This window comes from Grampus griseus, assembly GCF_964374135.1.
Source record: "Grampus griseus genome assembly, chromosome: 14".
NCBI classification, from domain to species: Eukaryota; Metazoa; Chordata; class Mammalia; order Artiodactyla; family Delphinidae; genus Grampus; species Grampus griseus.
The window spans coordinates 42,671,064-42,691,452 of NC_139008.1; the positions used below are offsets into that span (position 1 = coordinate 42,671,064).

The 20,389-nt window shown below is 40.2% G+C and overlaps 1 protein-coding gene across 5 annotated transcripts in view; it reads left to right on the forward strand.

The window, feature by feature from the left end:
• Positions 1-20,389, forward strand: part of KIZ (kizuna centrosomal protein) — a 113,753-nt gene that overhangs the window by 9,121 nt on the left and 84,243 nt on the right. For all 5 annotated transcript variants that reach the window (XM_082670498.1, XM_082670500.1, XM_082670499.1 and 2 more), the window contains exons 3-4: positions 102-264; positions 8,898-8,990. In XM_082670498.1, coding sequence (XP_082526624.1) covers positions 102-264; positions 8,898-8,990 — 256 coding nt within the window. The remainder of the gene's footprint in view (positions 1-101; positions 265-8,897; positions 8,991-20,389) is intronic.

Consider the following 20,389-nt stretch of genomic DNA (forward strand, 5'->3'; position numbering starts at 1 on the left):
TCTTAGAATACATTGTCTCATTAACAATTTTGTTAAATTCTCCTCCTTAGAGTTGTTCAAGTCTAACTCCATCGTTTAAAAATCTGCTTTTATTCTTCTAGAGTTAAGCTGAAGTATTTAAAACTAAAGAAATACCTGAAGGAAATATGTGAATCAGAAAAGAAGGCTCGTACTCGAAACCAAGAATATTTAAAGCGGTTTGAGCGGGTCCAGGCTCACATTGGACACTTTACCACAAATTCAGAGAAACTGCAAGAACTGAAGGTGACATCTCATTTTGTACTGTTTTCTTTTGTCCTTTTTAGCTAAGATTGGGACTAGTGAGTAGTAAGTTTCTGGTCCGTGGCAGTCACTGATGTTCAGTTGTTCACCCGTAGGTTAACTGTCAGTTTTCTCTGGGAATTAATTACCATGTGACCAGATTTTGATCAGAAAACTGGAGATTGCATTTTCTCAGATTTCTGCTTTAGTTGAGGAATTACTGGAACATCTATACTTTGTTACTCTACACAGGTAGTTAAACGGGCACGGCCTCTGGCCACACCTGACCTGGCGCCTGGCACATGGGATCTCTTGGCCTCAGGACTGAATTTGAGCAACATCAGGTTCCCTGTGGAGCCTGCTTCCTTCTTCAGAGGTTCTTTTTCTGTGGCCTGAGCCCCACTGTTCTGGGCAGGCCGGGTGTCAGGGGGAGACTGGGGGGAAGAACTGGCCCAAGGACTTCACCCTCACGCCCATCGACTCTGCGAGCCAGGACAGCCACGCCTTCCCTGCCCTCTCCGACCCTGGCCCCCACGCCCTTAGGCTGCCTGGCAACCTTCTGCTTTACAAACTGTGTCAAGCATGGAGGGCTAGGCCTTGTTTCTCACCATTTGTGCTGCTCAGGGCTTTTGCCCAACTTAACCCACCTGCATACTGGTTACCAGAGAAGTTGGCTTCAGCACTTCCCTTTCTTTTTTTTCCTCTCACAGTTTTCCCCTAGTACACAGGAAAAGAATTATTTAAGTACACAGGAAAAGAATTATTATAATGAACATTCATGCTGTGGTCTGAATGTTTGTGTCTCCCTGCCCAAATTCATATGTTGAAATCCTAACCTCCAAAAGTGATGTTATTAGTGGATGGGGCCTTTGAGAGGTGCTTAAATCATGAGGGTGGGGCTCTCATGAGCAGGATTAGTGCCTTGTAACAGAGGCTCCAGGGCACTCCTGGCCCCTTCCACCAGGTGAGGACACAGTGAGAAGGTGGTAGCTCTGAACCAGGAGGGGTCTGTCACCAGAAGGCAGCCGTGCTGACATCTTGTGGAGGACTTCCAGCCTCCACAACTGTGAGCAATACGTATCAGTTGTTTATAAGGCACCCAGCCAGTGCAGTTTTATTACAGCAGCCTAAATGGACTAAGACAGCTCATGATCTAACTAGATGCAACAGTTGTAAATATTTTGCTGTATTTGCTTTGCCTGTGTCTGTGTATGTATGTTTTTTCCTGAGCCATTGAAAGTATGCAGCAGAACCCATGACATTTCTCCCCTAAATACTTGAGTGTGGATCCCTTAAGAACAAGAACAGTCTCCTCCATAATCATACCATTATCACACCTAAGAAAATTACTAATGATTCCATAATATTATTTAATATTCAGCCAATACTTCAGTTTCCACAGTTCCCTTCAAAAGTCTGTTTTTCCAGACCAGGAGCCAACTAGGGTACACATTACATTTGTTATTGTGTCTTTTTTAGTCTTTTAATCTAATTTGGTTTCCTACCAGTCTTCTTTGTTTTGTTTTTTTTTTAAATGATACTGGCTTTTTGAAGAAGCCAGGCCAGTTGCTTGTAGAATGACTTACATTCTGAATTTGACTGGTTATTTTAACTTGTGTAGCATCCGCTGTGTTTCCTGTAAACTGGAAATTTGGTCTAGACTAGCACTGCCCAGTAGAACTTTGTGGTGATGGGAACCTTCTGTCTCGGTACTGATGCTGTCTAATACAGTAGCCACTAGCCGTACATGGCTACTGAGCACTTAACATGTAGCTTGTGACACTGAGGACTGAGTTTTTGTGTTAAATTTAGTTAATTAAATTTAAATAGTCACAGCTGAGGTTATACAGTCTACTGCATCCCGTCAGGAGGCTCATGAGCCATGATGTCAGGTGGTCTTGTTTGAGCCAGGCTGAGTTTGATGGCTTTGTTAACATGGTGACCTCTAGGTCTCTCTATTGTAAGGTACCTTTTTTCCCTTTGTAAATTAGTAAATAATCTGTGGAGTGGTGGCTTGACATCTTGGGAATACCTTGTTCCTCAACAGCCTTTTGCCTAGCGGTTTTAGAATCCATTAATGATGCCTGAATCAGTTATAGTGGAGGTTGTGAAATGGTGATTTTCTAATTTGATCTCATCTTTTACATTTGTTAGCTGGCATTCTTCTATGAAGAAGAGCTTTCTTTCCTTCTTTTTCTCCCTCTCTCTGTCTAAATGTCACTCTGGGCTTGTGAATCTTTATTTAGTCATTATATTATCAATTACTGTAATTATTCTTTTGTTGCTTACATTCTCCCAAATTTTGCCAGTGAGAGTCTCTTCGAGTTGGCTCCTGTGTCCTTTTGACAAGATGTTCCAGGTTTACCTTATACTTCCCTGCCTCAGACTTGGAATTAGCCTCTTATCTGAGGAGCTGTGGTTCCTTTGGGTGGGTAGGGGTATTTAGAAACGAAGATCTGGAGGCTAGATGTGCTCAAGCAATAGTGAGTCTTAGCTACAGCACTCCAGGTTTTTCCTCCTAGTGTTCAAGTAGAATGCTTAAGGCTCAAAAAGCAATTGTTATCAACATTGTAAACCTCTTTTCTTTTCAGAGAGTTCAAAGAGAAAATAAAAGTGGTGGACAAAGCAGGGAATTTCTTCTTCCCAGTGGAATAAAGGAAATAATAGAAGTTTTCCTCTTATTTTCATATTGATGCTTTACTTAATTATTGATTTCTCATTATAACCAAATGTGAGAGGGAGGAATTTGAAAGGAAGTATCATCCTTTGTAAATATTTTAATATTGAGAGCATTTGTTGTGTATAGTATGATGTGTTAAAAAAAAAAACTTGTCTCACGAGCTACTAAAGAATATCAGCATAGGGGACCATTTTCAAGAAAAGAATGATAAACTGTATTTCTAGGACTCTGTAAAGCTTTATTCATAAATATCATTTAAAAATGACACAGATATTCCTTTTTGAATTTTGGAGAAGGAATGCCTTTTTAAAAATCTGCTGATGGCATAAAAGGGCAGGTCATGTAGCTGCAGTTGGGAAACATACGTGTTCTGTGGAAAACTGTACATTGGCTGTGAACCAGCCAGTGATGCCCATGACACCACCAGCTCAGCAAGCTGTGCAGTGAGTGGCGTGTCCAAGCAGTGGGGGTCGTCGTGTTTCTTCCTGCCTCTTCCTTTGTGCCACGGCCAGTTGTGGCCTTAGGAATACCAGAGCCGCTTGTCTCCCTTAATCCCGCCCCACTCCCGTGTCACATCTTCACCTCACGGAAGTCTTAGGAGAGAGGTATTCTGGTCAGCACCTACGTGCTGTATTTGCCACACACCCCAGAATGCCCGGGGCGTTTTCCCTTGACTAGAGTATAGTTAGTGCGAATGAACTTCTAACTGGTGGAAGTCCAGAAAGTGAAACAAGGTGAAGCATTGTGAGAGAAGTGGGGATTTTGCCCAAATTATATTAAGTGAATTTCTCCCTCTTTGTAAGACGAGGCCCACTTAATTGTAGAATGTTAAAATCTTTTAAAATGGGCTGAAAAACTTTTTGAAAAGCCATTTCAACTGATTTTATGAATTATACTACTTTATTTGGGGTCCTATAATAATTTTCAGGGCTTTATAAGGATAGTGATATATCATGTAGTTTTGTAAATACAGTTTTGTGGCCATATTGCTACTTGTCAGATGGATAAAGAGAGTGAATAAATTCAGTTCACAAATATAAATAGGAGAATCACCGGTGCTGTGAAGAGGGTGCCCCTCTCTCCCTCTTCTTGCCCCCTCACCGCCTCTCCCCACCCCGCCCACTTCACCTCTGTTTCCCCTCCCTCCTCGCACTCCCCACCTTGGCAGCTTTAGTGGAAGGGCCCAGCTGGTCCTTAGAGCAGTTTTCCTCAGGTGCCCTTTGCTCTTGTCTCAGGTTGGCTTTTCTCTGAAGCTGACCCTGAGACAAGGGTTCGGATGTAAGTGGCTTATTTGGGAAGTGCAAGGATGCCGGGAGGCAAGTGGGGAGCTGAGACAGGGAAGGACAAGTGGCCGGAATGGGGGTATTAAGTCAACTACCACAGTGGGCACCTGGAGCTTAATTCCGCAGGGGAACTCCACCAAATGGTTCAGAGCATTTGGGAGATGCATAGCCGGGCTCCTGAGCATCACTGATGAGGACTGCTGGGGGAAGGGCACAGGTGTGGGGAGCTCATTAACCGTGTGCTCCTGTAGGCAGAGCAGCCTCCCCAGGCTCTGAGGGGCCTTAAGCACAGAGACGGGTACTGGAACTTAGGAGCACTGAGAAAGGTCCCATGGCCACGTGTGGAGCATTGCCAGCATCTGCTTTGGCCTCCTGCATTCAAGTGCTGGGCTTGGGGCTGGCATGTCAGGGCTCAGGGAGGGTCCCTGGCCGGGAGCGGGTCATCATCTGGTCATGTCTCCCCTCTGCCTGAAATCCTTGAGTGCGCAGCCTTCTCGGGACAAAGCCCAGGCGCTGATCTCTGCCTGCCACCTACCCACAGCTTCAGCCTTCTGACCACACACAAGTTCTGTTCTCTGTCCCTCTCACACAGCTATACGGATGTGTACATTTTCTCTCCCCACCCTGTCCCCTTCCACCCTCTCCCTCCATCCCCACCCCTCGCTCCTGTCTCCCCTGCTCCCCTATCCCAGTCTTCCTCCTGCCATCTCCCCTCCCCTGCTCCACACCTCCATCTCTTCCCCTCTCTCTCCCACCGCATGTCTTCGCACCATGCCTCCACACCTTTATCTCGCACACATGCGCGTCTGCACTCTGCTACACACGTGCTGAATGGTTTGTAATTCCTTGAATGCACCACATTCTGTCCTATGTCCTTCGACTCGGAGGACATAGAGGAGACCTCACTCCCTCTATGCTGCCGTAGGTCTATGTCATATGATCTACATAAGCACCTCCTTCACGGTACTGTCATTGTTGCGTGTCTGTTTCCCCACCCCACCGTGAGCTCCTTTTCTTACTATTTCCGTGCTCTCAGTGGCACATAGTAAGTGCTCAGTAAGCACTGACTGAAAAGTAATTCTTCCATATTCTTGTTTTCTCTTATGGACCGTAAACAACTATGTGAGGATGAACGTGTGTGATTGGACCCATGGCAAACCACCCAGGAGCATTTGTGTTTGATAGCAGAGGCATTTTGAAGACATAATGTCATTATTTAAAGATGTGATCTTGTTGAAAATTCAGTCATCAGGTTACATGTGCCTATAGGGCATAAAATTTGAAGAGAACAAATCTTTTGAGCTCTCATACAATTCCTGCTAAGCACTGTGACAGCCACTGTGGGCAGAGCATGACCTTCTGGCTCCTGAAGACAAAGTCTGTAGCAAACCCCATTTTTTTGCCTGTTAATATGTCCTAGTTGAATAAATAAATATTCCTCCATATCTTTTGGTAAAAGTTCCACATTTAAGAGGAAGCCCATATACTGGAAAAAAAATAGGAGAGGGAAAAACAAAAAGACTATGAATCTCTCATATTCATCTGAGAGTCACATTAGTTTATTTAACTCTCTGTAGCCATCCTTCAACTGTAATGTGCAGAGGCCAGGCCAGCTGATCTTCAATGTCAATTCAGCTCTGTAACAGAATTACTGTACAATTTCAAAGACCAGTGAAAAAAGGAAGCTTATGAAAAAGGTAATAGTGGCACTTTCAGGCAAGTGGTGATGTGACGAGGGAAAACTGAAGGAATGTAAGTGAGAATACAGGAGAAAAGAAGGAAACAATGAAAACTGGGACACATTGTGAGTATGGAGAGATCCCAGACATGCCAGGACCTCCAACTCCTCTTCCCACGACCCCAGATTACCGTCAGCAGATTTCATTAGTTGAGCTGAAATGAATCACCTGTGCAGAGTAAGGAAGTGAGTAGGAAAGGCCTCCTAAATTTAGGTGGACAGCAGCAAATCCAGTGCTGTGAAGCAGTACAGGACAGAGCAAGTTCCTGATTGGGAGATGAGAGGATTGTCCTTAGAGAGGCTCTAGGCCAGCAGATGCTACTGAGGCGTGAGTCGTTTGGCCTCTGAAGCAGCAGCTCTGACTGTGAGGAATCTAGGCCATGTGGGAAGAAGGGAACAGGGACCTGAGTCTGCACCCAAGAGAAAGGATGCAGTGCAAGCCCTCCTGTATTGTGGAGATAGAAGAGGCCCATGGGACCTGATTCAGAGAAGAAATAGGGAATAAGACGTGAAAGACTGATGGTCAGAGAAATAGATGTACATGAGGACACATGTTCTACTGCTTCATCAGGCATTTTTAGCTGGAAAGTCTTGGAGAGATTCATCTGTGCAATGTTTCCCAAACTTTAAAAAAAAAAAAAACACCTTTTAAACATAGTATAACCCTTTGTTTAAATGCAGATAAAGGAGGAGGTAGAACTGGGGAGCCCTGTGGGTTGAGAGTCCCTGCTCTCCAGTGTTCAGGAGGTGGATTGGATGTATAATAACCGAGTACTGTATATATAAATAAAAGGCAAAGAAGGAGAGCAAAGACAGTTGTAGGTGCAAACCCACGGTCCTAGGTCATGCAGAGTTACAGTTTGTGTCGATTATCAATTTATCATAGTAACTTGTAAAATTTCAAATACATTGTATAGTGTTTATTTGCATCATTAATTTGGAAGAGTAGCTACAGTTCAGTTGTTTCATATGCATTGAGAACAATCTGCATTGGACTTTTTTTTTTTAATTTTTTTTTTGCAGCACACGGCTCTTCATTGCGGTGAGTGGGCTTCTCTCTAGCTGTGGCATGCGGGCTTCAGAGTGCGAGGGCTCAGTAGTTGTGGTGCTCAGGCTTAGTTGCCCTGTGGCATATGGGATCATAGTAGCCCACCAGGGATCAAACCAGCATCCCCTGTATTGCAAGACAGATTCTCAACCACTGGATCACCAGGGAGGTCACCCTGCATTGGACTCTTGAAGATACTTTCCCTGATGTTCTATATGAAGTTCTGAAGCAGTTAGCACTTTTTTGCTTCAGTAAAATGAATTGAATAATACTCTTATATTTCCTTGAGAAAGTGCTCTGTCTTTTGGAGTTGTGGCTCTGAAATGATCCCATAGTGAGGAAATCAGGTACAATGCCTGTTGCATGTTTATAACTGATCTCAAAGAGCATAAGAAAACATTTGTAGCCACAGGAACAAAGAATTTTTGCTTAAGGTTTATTATTTAATAAATCTCTGTTTACTTTGTCTATTTTGTAAATCACCCCTCATCTCTTTCTAAAGGTATTTTCTCTTGGAATTTGTAGAGTGTGCCTGTTTAAATCTCTTGGGGTTAAAAATTAAATATCTGTTAAGTTCAAAGGAGTAGATATAGAACAGAGAGATGTAAATTGTATTTTCTTAATTGCCTTCTTTATCTTTTCTTGGCTTGTTTTGTCATTTTTACTGGCCTTATGAAACTTTGATTTAATTAGGTCTCTATTTATATCATTACTGCCAATCTACTGTGTTAATAGCATTCTGATAGAGAAAAAAGAAATCCCTGCTTAACATATTAAAAATGGGGCAGCATATAATACCTTTTAAGATAGTTTGAGGGAGACAAGTCAAGTTTGGTTATTATTGTCTGTTCACTTTTTGTGTGTCAAAACAAAAGTTCGGGCCTATTTTATCTTCAGACTGAGAACTAAGAAAACAGTTTTCTAATTTGGTTATCTTATAGGTGTGTTTCCAATTGCAGTACATCACTGCCTCATTTAGAAAATGTTCTGATACTTATCTGTGATGGACCACAAGCAGAGACCTTTTAAGGCTTTACTTACTAACATATGAATCAAAGTGCTTTTTATGTGTTGCTTTTAAGAAAAAGTCATTTTATGATGCAATCACTTTCATCAATTATAGTGTGGTAATGACACAGACATCTTTATGAGTTATTAGCATGAGAGCAAACTTGATGCCTGTGGTGCTGATCATTGACATCTACAGTGTATTTGTATCCGTAAAAAATGGAGTTTGCAGGGGACACGGGTTCGTGCCCTGGTCTGGGAAGATCCCACATGCCGCGGAGCAGCTAGGCCCGTGAGCCATGGCCCCTGAGCCTGCGCGTCCGGAGCCTGAGCTCCACAACGGGAGAGGCCACAACACTGAGAGGCCCGCGTACCGGGAAAAAAAAAAAAAAAAAAAAAAAATGGAGTTTGTTTCCAGTTGATGATCTAGCAAGTAATATACTCAGTTGCTATGACAAGTAGGACCATGATATTATGTGGATACCATACAGATAAGAAATCAGTAGGATTGCTTTCTCTTCCTTTTTTTAGGGCAGAACTTTTCAGAAGAAGCACCGTCAAATGTGTAACTTTCATGATAAAGTAACTGGATTTTTCATGATAGCTTAATATATCAAGGTTTTATTTCCTAGATTGATGAAGGACTAAGTGAAAATCCATCAAATGTTATTTTATTTAAAACGTGTAACATTTTATAGAATCCAGCTTTTGATGTGTTATTTGTGAAATTGTCTGTTTTCTAAGATAAATTGAATTTCTCAGCAGTATCAGTTTTTACTTTCTCTTTACTGTTCCTTTTATGCTGTAAAGTCTGAAAAATATAAATAGGTGCTAGTTGTAATAATATCCTCCACAAAATCAAACTTTGTTTATATTTAGATTGAATATGAGACTCAAATTAAGAAGATACAGCTACTCTCAAAAGATAGCCTGGGAAAAAAAGGTGAACTGAAAGATGAAGACAGAGAAAAGGTAATAAATTAAAATGATAAACTTTCTGTTAACGGAGGGTTTTTGGTGTGTTCATCTTTTAGGATACTGTTGTAAATAAAATCGTCTTATTACAAAGATCTTTTTGATTAAACTTTAAGTGATTATTTAAAGACATTTGCTTATAGAGTATTGCTTTAATGTATAATTCAATTAAATTTGCTGAAAGGCAGTCACTGTGGCTGTAAGAGATAGATTCCAAAGAAAACCTCAGTGTTGTTAGTAGGTGAAATTTTGTTTTTCTAAATAATGCTTTGTAGCTGCCTTTTTCTTAGTTCCAGAAATGTTTTAAATGAGAAGTAAATGAAATGTGGCATTTTGCTTCTTTTCTTTGTATACGTAATTTTGTACATTTTAACCTTTTCATAGATAAAGTGGAAAGAAAGAATTGCATATCTCAGCAACAGACAAAATGAATGGCAAGGAATACTTAAATAAATTCTGCTATGTATCTGCCGTAATGCAGGCTTCTAATCCTCCCGTCTATCTCCATATAAATGATTCTGCTCAAGACCATAGATGTTTTCTTCACTAAAAGCAGTAAAGCTCTTTTAGATGAAATGTCTAAAAACATCTTGTAATAACTTGGAGCATGCTGGCAAGAGTAGTCACTTGTGACTATGTGTGAAACCCCCTCAGCCAGTCGATATTGTAATAAGCAAAAATGGGAGCATCACTCCATTATTCAGAGAAGCCAACAGCGTGCTTCCTCCTTAGGCTGCAGCATTCATTAAGAAAAGCTTACTGGGCTGAAAGCTGGGAACAGATGATAACGGGATATGATTTTCATATTTAATGCTTCCCTTGGAAGAGTATGTGTGCTACAGATTGATAGAAGAATCAACTGCTACTTTACTAAAAGACTTTCAGGTTTGCCCTATAGCTACCGATGGAATCATTCAGCCAAGAAATTAACTTTTTCTCCTTTTACCTGTTTTATATATCTGCTAAGCAGGCTGCCGGGCTGCCAGTAAATGTTATTATGCAGTTAACTGTTTGGTATTTAAGACTCTTATCAGAAAAGAAACAGAGGCCACACTATTTTGTTTTTATAGTAGGAGCAAGGTTTTAGTTTTTCTTTTTTCCGTGCATTAACAGGCATTAATCTGAGTTTATAGGAAGTTTTAGTTTTCCTTCCCAGAGATTAAAAAGTTAAAAAACCTAGAACTTTAGAGCATTCTTTAAACTGTAAGATACAAAACACCAAGCCCCAGCAACCCTGACCTATATAAAAAGGCCTTTAATGATAAATGATTTCTCTGCCATTAGATGTATACCAAATGTGGTATGATGTGATAGACTTCTGAGACATTCAGGCAGTTTTTCTGTTTGACATTTGGTCATGAAATAATTGACATGTTTTTTAATCTATAATCTAGTTTGTTCTTTCTGTGCTGTTCCTGATAGACACCTTGTTAGTATGACAGTGTCAATGGTACTTAAATAAAATGGGAGACTTTTTTTTATATTTGCACTACTGATTCCTTACCTTACATATAGTTATATAGTTTCCTTTTAAGTCATATTTAAAATTAGGGCAAGAGACATATAGCTGACAACTCCTTAAAATGTTACATAGAATAATTAGAAGTGTTTCCTTTTTACTGGAATGTGTCATCTCCTTAAAAACTTTGACTTTTGACTGTATGTAAGACTCAATTAGGTAACATTTTGAGACGTAGCTTGCCTTTTTCAATTTCCCATTGATGTTCTATCAATTAAAAGGTAAAAATATTTCAGCAGAACCCTGAATTAGTTAACACTTACTATACACTAAACCAGAACAATTCCTTACCGTATGGGGTATGTTTTATCTTTCAGCAGTCACATGAGCTAGTCTCTGTGCCCAGAGCGCTGGTCTCCAGGGACTGGCCTGAGCACGGTGGTTGAATTCAGTAGATCGTTGCTGAGTGAGTGCTCTGTTTGAGAAGCTGCAGCAGGTCCCTCTAGGAATGCCACGATGCTTGCCCTTGAGGCGCTTCCCACAAAGCGATGTTCTTTCTGAGGCCTAGGATAGTGTGTGCTGAGTCCCAGCTACATGGAGAAAGAAAGTTTGCTTCCTCTGCAATGAGTCCTCCACGGCCTAGAGGAGAAGGTGGTGTGTGAGCTGGCGTGAAGGGTGGGGAGGGTGCCAGTCACTGGGTATTTGATAGACATTCTTGGGTCTGAAGATGTTGTGAGTGAAGGAGTGGAAGCAGGAAGCCCGGCGAGAAGCCATCAGTCTGGCTAAAGGTGAACATTCTTGCAGGGAAGTGGGAGAAAATGAGCTTGGAAAGGGGCATCGTGGAACTCAGTCCAAGGCTCGAGGATTGAAAATTTCCCCCTGGAATCAGTGTGTGTGCACGTGCATGATGGGACAGGTGAAGCAAGGACTGGGGCTCAGAGCAGTTACATCATAGGCGCAGGAAGGCAGGGCTGGCAGTGCTGTGCAGGATGCCCTGGAGGAAGGAGCTCATGGGGCGAGAAAACCAGGATTTATTCAGACGCAAGGAACGAACTGAGGGCCTGAGTTGGGGTGGCCATTGAGATGGAGAATGCCAATGAAGGGGAGAGGAGCTGTCAAATTAATGATAATTCTGAGTTATGAAAAGATAGCTTTAAGAAGTGGTTGTGCAACTTTCAACCAGAAGCAGCAGCTTGAATGCACCACTAAGAAGAATGATCAGGTAGTAGTTGTCTATTTTTTCAGTGTAGAACTTTAGCTCGGTTTTATAATAGGAGTCCAGTGTTTTCATGCATCCAGTTGCTGCTCTTCAGTCATGTGTTCTCTGAAGAGAAGTAATCATTGATCTGTTCATCCCCCAAGATTGTTTCTAATATTAGTCTACTTAGTAAACTCTTATGTTGTTGTTGTTAATAGACAGAAAAGACAAAGTTCCGGTCCCCATTTGACTCCTCACAAATTTTACTATAATATAGTAATCCTTCTCTATTATACGTTGCCATTTTTTATTTTGGGGTGAACCCTCATTCCATTGGTCTCTAGGCATGTTCTTCTTGTTGCCCAGCTTTTTTGTATCAGCAGTGACTAGAGCATACACATAAAGACACATCAAAACATATACACCCAGGAGAGGTGGATATGGCATTAGTGAATGAGAGCATAAACCTTGAGGTGGGATTTGTGAAGTTTCTTTGAACTGTTACACTGTGAAATATGTTCTACTAAAAGCAGAAGTGAGCTGGATACTTCACAGAAAGATTATACTCTGCCAGGGCTGGAGAATGTGGAGGACCAGAGAATTCCATCACAGGACTAAAGGCTGGTTGGGGAGTTCCACTTCCTCTGTTGTAAACCTCCCTGCAAGGGTCACGTGGAGAATGACTCCACGTGCAGCTTGTTACTTCCGCTTCTAATCCTAATATTAACAATGGGGAATAGTGACTGCACGCATATTTTGTCAGGGGCAGCATTAAGCACTTCATATTCATCAACTCATTTAATCCTGTCAGCAATCCTGGAAGTAGATACTATCGTATCCTCATTTTAGAGGAAGGCTCAAAGAAGTTGATTAACTTGCCCAAGACTACACTGCTAGGCAGATCCCAAACTCAAACCCAGACCATGTGGCTTTAGCGTCCATGTTATTAGCCATGTTGCTACACTGCCTTCCAAGGTAGTATGGGTGAAATGCTCCTCGAAAGTCGGGAGAAATTCCTGGTCAAATAAAAACAGCCTAGCCATATCATGTGAAGTATTTCAGTTATTCATTTAGATGCTGCATTTTCACCTAACCTTGGGAGAGAGTGAAATGGTCTCCCTTGGTGGTATAATAGTCCAGCTGAATCAAGTGAGATCTGATTTTGCACTGGTTGAATTGAGTAAGAAATTAGGCATACACTTCAGATTCATTATTGGGGATTTTTTTTTTTTGAAAAAAAGCTGTGGTTTAGTAACACAATTTGAGTTTAACTCATTCAGTTTTGAGTATTGTGGCATAAGAGATGGGCACTGGAATCCGCGTATTTGGGCTTGGATCCTGTGACCGAGAGCAAATTGTCCAACCTTGTAAGTCTTGCTGGAGTGAGTATAATAACAGTGGTTGATTTGAGGGTTTAAAAAGGTAATGAATAGAAGTCTGCTTGACACCTGGTAAGTGCTTGGCACGTGTTCAGTGATCCTCTTGCCCCTGTCCCCACTGTCACTGTCGTCAGCCATCTTCCTTCTCCACTGGGGTGGCCGTATGAGGGTGTCCCTGGCTTTCTACCACTTACCTATGGGAGTGGGGACAGAGAGGCTACCTACCAATTAGGAAACGAGAAGTAAAGCCCTTGGTGGTAGCAACTCATAATAGATGATTTTAGCATGATTACAATACAGAATAACTTACAGGACATACCTTTGAAGCCTGAATTTAATGGACCCATTTAAAAATTTAGGTAGTTCTAACCTCTATTGGATTTAGTGGCCAGTAACATCTCCTCTTGGCCTCAGTTGTGAAAATTTGGTTGAGTCTCGAATCTACCCCATTGGCAAAATGAAGAGTTAAAAATCACATTGTCATGGTGTCTTAGTCGGCCTGGGCTGCCATAACAAAATAGCACATTCTGGGTAGCTTAAACAACAAATTTATCTTCTCACGCTTCGGGGGGCTGGATGTCTTAAGATCTAGGTGCCAGCTGGGGTGGTTTCTGGTGAGAGCTCTCTTTGGTTTGCAGACGACTGTCCTCTCTCTGGGTCCTCGTGTGTCCTTTTCTCTGTGCACGTGTGTGGAGAGAGGCAGATCTCGGGTCTTTTCCTCTTCTAAGAACATCAGTCTGTTGGATTAATAGACCTCACTGAACCTTAGTTACCTCCTTCCAAGCCCCATTTCCAAATATAGTCACGTTGGGGGAGGGCTTCAACATAAGAATTGGGGGGGGGGCACAATTCAGTTTATAACACGCAATAAAGTAAAATAATTCCTTCAGGATTGTTATATGTAAATTTTTATTAAGGGATTTTTGGAAGTCTTCTCAATGTGACTTAAGGGCTTGTAGAAACTAAGAGCAGTAATTGTACTGTGTGAAAAGCTGGAAATTGGGTTTGACAGCTCCATTTTAACATTCTGCATTTATCTTGTTACTTACCAATTCCCTCGTCTGTGGGGGAAAAATAATAAGAAAAGATAAAATTACTGCAGTATTCTGCAAAACATGAAGTATAACATAAATATATTTTTCAAAGTACAATAATATTCAAGATCTACCTGCTTTGAAAACTGTAAGCAGTTATTATTAACTGAGACACCATTACAGTAGTTCTTAACTTGCTGCTGGATCCATCAGCACGTCCTCTCCCCTTTCTGCCAGTAAAGATGAACTCCTGATTTTAAAAATATTTTCAACTGTATTCATTTGCTTTGCTATCACTTTCCCCAGCTCCCAATATGTTTTCAATTTATTTAAACTAAAAAAAGTTTTACCCATTTCTTTCATCTCCCACCCCCAGCCTCTGGCAATCATCAGTCTGTTCTCTGTATCTATGAACCTGGTTTGTGTTTATTTGTTTTAGATTCCAAATGTAAGAGAGATCATATGGTATTTGTGTGACTTATTTCACTTAGCATAATGTCTCAAAGTCCATCCATGGTGTTGCAGATGGCAGGATTTTCTTTTTCATAGCTGAATAATATGCCATTGTATATTTTTACAACTTCTTTATCCATTCAGCCATCATTGGACACTTAGTTTGCTTCCATATCTTGGCTGTTGTAAATAGTGCTGTAGTGTACATCGGGGTGCAGATATCTTTTCAAGATAGTGTTTTCATTTTATTCAGTTAAATACCCAGAAGTGGAATTGCTGGCTCATATGGTAGTTCTATTTTTAATTTTTTGAGGAGTCTCTATACTGTTTTCATAGTGGCTTCACCTGTTTACATTCCCACCAACAGTGCACACGGGTTCCCTTTTCTCCACCTCCTCATCAACACTTGTTATTTCTTGTTTTTTGATAATAGTCATTCTAACGTGTGAGGTGATATCTAATTGTGGTTTTGAGTTGCATTTCCTTGATGATTAGTGAAGTTGAGCATGTTTTCATGTACTTTTTGGCCATCTCTGTCTTCTTTGGAAAAATGTCTATTCAGATTTTTCTGCCCATTTTGTAATCAGATAATTTTTTGCTCTTGAGTTGTATGAGTTCTTTATATATTTTGGATATTGGCCCCTTATCAGATATATCATTTGCAAATCTTTCCTGCCATTCAGTAGGTTACCTTTTTGTTGATGGTTTCCTTTTCTGTGCAGAAGCTTTTTAGTTTGATCTGGTCTCACTTGTTTATTTTTGCTTTTGTTGCTTTTGCTTCTGGTATCAGATTCAAAAATCATAGCCAAGGACTTATGTCAAGGAGTTTACCACCTATGTTTTCTTCTAGGAGTTTTATGATTTTTTAAAACATTCAAGTCTTTAATTCATTTTGAGTTAATTTTTGTATATGGTGTTAGATGGTGATCTAGTTTCATTCTTTTGCATGTGGCTGTCTAGTTTTCCCAGCACCATTTATTGAAGAGGCTTTTTTTTTACTGTATATTCTTGGCTCCTTTATTGTAAATTAATTGACCATATGTGTGGGTTTATTTCTGTGGTCTCTATTCTGTTCCACTGATCTATGTGTTTGTTTTTATGCCAATACCATACTGTTGTAATTACTGTAGCTTTGTAATATATTTCAGAATAAAAGAGCATGATGCCTCCAGCTTTGCTCTTCTTTCTCAAGATTGCTTTGGTTATTTGGGCCTTTTGCATTTCCATACAAATTTTAAGATTGTTTTGTTTCTGTGAAAAATTTCATTTGAATTTTAATAGGGATTACATTGAATCTGTAGATTGCTTTGAGTAGTATGGACATTTTAACAATTTAATTCTTCTAATCCATGAGCACAGAATATCTTTCCATTTATTTGTATCTTCTTCAGTTTTTTTCATTAATGTCCTATAGTTTTTAGTATATAGTCTTTCACTTCCTTGGTTATATTTATTCGTAGGTATTTCTTATGCAGTTATGAATGGGATTGTTAATTTCCCTTTCTGATATTTCATTATTCATGTATAGAAACTCAACATTTTTGCATATTGATTTTGTTTTCTGTAACTTTACTGAATTGGTTTATTAGTTCTAACAGTTTTTTGATTGAATCTTGAAGGGTTTTCTATATATAATACATATCATATGCAAATAGTAACAATTTTACTTGTTCCTTTCCAGTGTGGATGCCTTTTATTCCTTTTTCTTGCCTAATTGCACTGGCTAAGACTTCTAATACTATATTGAATAAAAATGGAAAGAGTGGGAATCCTTGTCTTGTTCCTATCTTAGAGGAAACGCTTTCATTTTCACCGTTGAGTATGATGTTAGCTATGGGCTTGCCCTATATGGCTTTTATTATGTCGAGGTATGTTCTCTCTATACCTGCTTTATTGATACTTTTATCATGAATGGATGTTGAATTTTGTCAAATATTTTTTCCACATCTATTGAGATGATCATATATTTATCCTTCATTTTCTTAATGTGGTATATCACATTTACAGATTTGCAGATATTGAACCATCCTGTACCCCTGGAATAAATTCCATTTGACTGTGGTATATGATCCTTTTAATATATTGTCAGAAATTCCCTGTCCAGTGGTTAGGACTTGGTGCTTTCACTGCTGTGGCCTGGGTTTAAGCCCTAGGCAGGGAACTAAGATTCCACAAGCCGTGTGGCACAGCCAAAAAAAAAAAAATATTGTTGAATTCAGTTTGCTAATATTTTTTAGGAGTTTTGCATCTATGTTGATCAAGAATATTGGCCTGTAATTTTCTTTTCTTGTGGCATCTTTGTCTGGTTTTAGCATCAGGGTAATACTGGCCTCATAAAATCAGTTTGGAAGAGTTACCTCCTTTTCTGTTTTTTTGGAAAAGTTTGAGAAGGATTGGTATGTATGCTTCTTTGAATGTTTGGTAGAATTCACTAATGAAGCCTTCTGGTCCTGGACTTTTGTTTATTGAGAAGTTTTTGATTACTGATTCTACCTCATTACTAGTAACTTATCTGTTCATATTTTTTTGAATTTATCCATTTCTTGTTGGTTGTCCAGTTTGTTGGCATATAGTTGTTTATGGTAGTCTTATGATCCTTTATATTTCTGTGGTATCAGTGGTAACATCTCCTCTCCAATATATTTTAAGAGGTACAGATGGATAACTGTGACAGGAAAAGGAAGAAATGAACTAAAACCTTGGATTACAGATTTACCTCAAACACTTAACTACAGAAAGTAATAGGAAAGTATAGAAAAGTTGATCATTATGTCAGTTCCTTAAACAGTGACACATACTCCTTCCTTTGGCAATAACAGCTGTCTCTCAAAAACTTTTCAATTCCTAATATTATACCACTATCAGTAATAATGTGAAACACAGCATTTTTCTCTTCAGCTTCCCTGGCTCAGAAACTGCTTTGAGAAGACACATAATAATATTCAGAATTTTAAGGTTAAAGACCACCCTATTTCCTGTTGCTAAGCAAACAAAATGACAGACTATTTTTTAAAAAAAGAGACAGCTGTCTGAGCCATTTCAAACGTAGCATTGCCTTATAGCGAGCAGCAATTAGTTTTTGCAGGTTTCTTGTAGTTTTGCAGGTTTCTTTTTTGTTATGCAAGTTTAAATAATTGCTGGTGGGAATGTAAAATGGTGTAGCCACTTTGGAAAACAGTTCACAGTTCCTCACAATGTTACCATTGTGTACCAATGTACTCACAACATAGTTACCATATGACCCAAAAACTCCACACTCAAGAGAGGTGAAGACATATGCCCACACAAAATCTTGTACACAGATGTTCATGGCAGCAGTGTTCTTAACAGCTGAAAAGTGGAAACATCTCAGATGTCCATCATCTGACAAATGGATAAACAAAATATGGTATATCCATGCAATGGAATATTATTCAGCCATTAAAGAGAATGAAATACTTACATTTGATACAACATGGAGACACCCTGAAAATGTTATGCCAAGTAAAAGAAGCCACAAAAAATACTGGAAAACAAACTAATGGTTATCAGTGGGGAGAGGGAAGGGGGAGGGGCAGTATGCATTACTGTGCCAATTAAATGTGGACTGTGGAATGGAAAATACATCAATGTTAAATTTCCTGATTTTGGTCATTGAACTCTGCTCGTGAAAGAGAATGTCCCTGTGCTTAGGAAGTACACACTGAAGTGTTCAGGGGGAGGGGGCAACGTGTCTCCAAGTTAGCCTCAGATGGTTCAGGAGAAAATGGTGTGTATGTATATACACATACACATATGCATGTGTGTAGGTGGGGAGAGAATGATAAATCAGGCAAACCATAAACAATTTACTTATTGGTTTATTATAGACACTAATATGTAATGTTCTCATTAATTAGTGTATTACTAGAGCTTGTTGAGGACCAGAGTTCCGTATTCTAAAAAGTCTGGCAAAATTGCATTTAACTATTTCCCATCACAGAGAGCTGTCTGTAGCTTCTGTTTTCAGGAAGTACTCTTTGTTAACAGTGCCATCTTGAAGTGGTCACTGTTTTTGCTTTCTGCAGTTCTGTAAGCATTTAAATCGTGGGTACATGCTATTTTTGTTGATTGTGCAGGTTACCATTTAGATTTTGTTGTTTCTCTCCAGTTCTTGGCCCTGGGAATGGGCCTGGAGTCTTTTGCTTCTCTTAGTGGGTCAGAGGAGTTAGAGAGGAACTGATTGAAAGGAATAACTCAGGGGTACTTCCTTTGTCCTTCCCCAGGGGGCTTTCTCATCTCTAAGGCCTGCCTACCCTTTGACTTCATATCTTGGCCTTAAGCAGACCAACAAAGAGACAGGTACTTAGGGCTGCGGTGTACTCCCTGTTCTGAGTTAGTTCATTAATACTCCCTAAATCGGTCTTGAAAGTGAAAAATCAAAGGCCTCAAACTCATAAGTCTGATCACTGATTGGCCTCAAGTCTTCACTAAATGACCACTATTGTGTATATACTGAGTCCCCTTCAGCATATGGCCAGCTGAAGCTCTCCACTGTAACCCATCACTTGGAGCCATCTATTTAAATAACTTTTTGTTTGAGTACAGGAAAAATGAAAGTAGTTGTTAGATTAGGGTAGTGGTAATTGGTGATTTTTGCCTGTTTTAAGACTTCTTTGTTACTGATAATAGGTCACATATTATGTCACAAATACTGTTTATACTGATGAATCAGAATGTTGATTAATATAATTTTGCTGTTTAAACCATGTGGTATAATGAAAAATTCTTAATAATGACATAATGGCCTCTTTGGACAGTAGTATCCTATAAGTCAGTCTTGACGGAGCAACTTCTGTTCTAGGAGGCTGTCCTACTCACATGTATGCAGAGAGCCATACACTCAGGGATAATTATTGCACATGGTTTGGAAGGGTAGGTGGTGGGAAGCAAACCAAGGTCCATGAAAATAAGACTCGTTAAATAATTTATGGAACAACTATAGGAAAGGTTAATACACAGCTCTTAAAATTACAATGTAGTCAGTTTCCAGTCCAACGGGTAAGAAACTTGGAAGTCACCACTCCATCCTAACAAGTAAAAAGCTGAACAAGCCGAAAATCAACATCTCTTCTTAGATCTGACAGAGAAGTGAGGTCACAGAGCAATATGCTGTCCCTGAGGTCCCAGGGCAATATGCTATCTCTCTCTGGAGAGACCAAGAGATGACTAGAGAGAGCGACAGCTTCCCAGAGCAGAGCTGACGCCTCTGCAGGACTCAGTGCCGGACAGAGAAACAGGAACTGTGACTGACAAGGCTCAGTGTGGGCAGATCCACGAGAGAAACTCCGGGGGACCCAGCCACAGGGGCCCCCCACACTTTTGTGAGTTTTACCCCTAGTTCTACCAGGTCCTCACAGTGACTGTCAGGGAGGGGAAGGGGGAGAGGAGCCAGAACGCTCTGCTATTAACAAGGTCTGCCCTCAGGAGAAGCTGTTTAGCCAGAGCTTGACTGACCTGAGGGAAGGAAAAACCCAGCTCCAGAAGGTGCTAGCCTCCTGCGTGGAGGAACGGAAATAACAATTCCAGCCCCTTCTAGCCTTGAACCTAAAACTGCTCTAAAAATAATGTCTTTTAAAAAGTCCATTGAGTGTAGATATATGGATTTGTTTCTGGACTCTCAGTTCTGTTCCATTGATCTGTATGTCTATTTTTATGCTAGTGCAGTCTAAATTACCCCTGGTTTTGTAGTAAGTTTTGAAATTGGGAAGTGTGCATCTTCCAGCTTTCCTCTTCTTTAGAAAATTGTTCTGGCTATTCTGGGTTCCTTTATTTCCATAAATTTTAGTATTAGCTTGCCAATTTCTGCAAAAAAGCCTGCTGGGATTTTGCTGGAGTTTGTATTAACTGTGTAA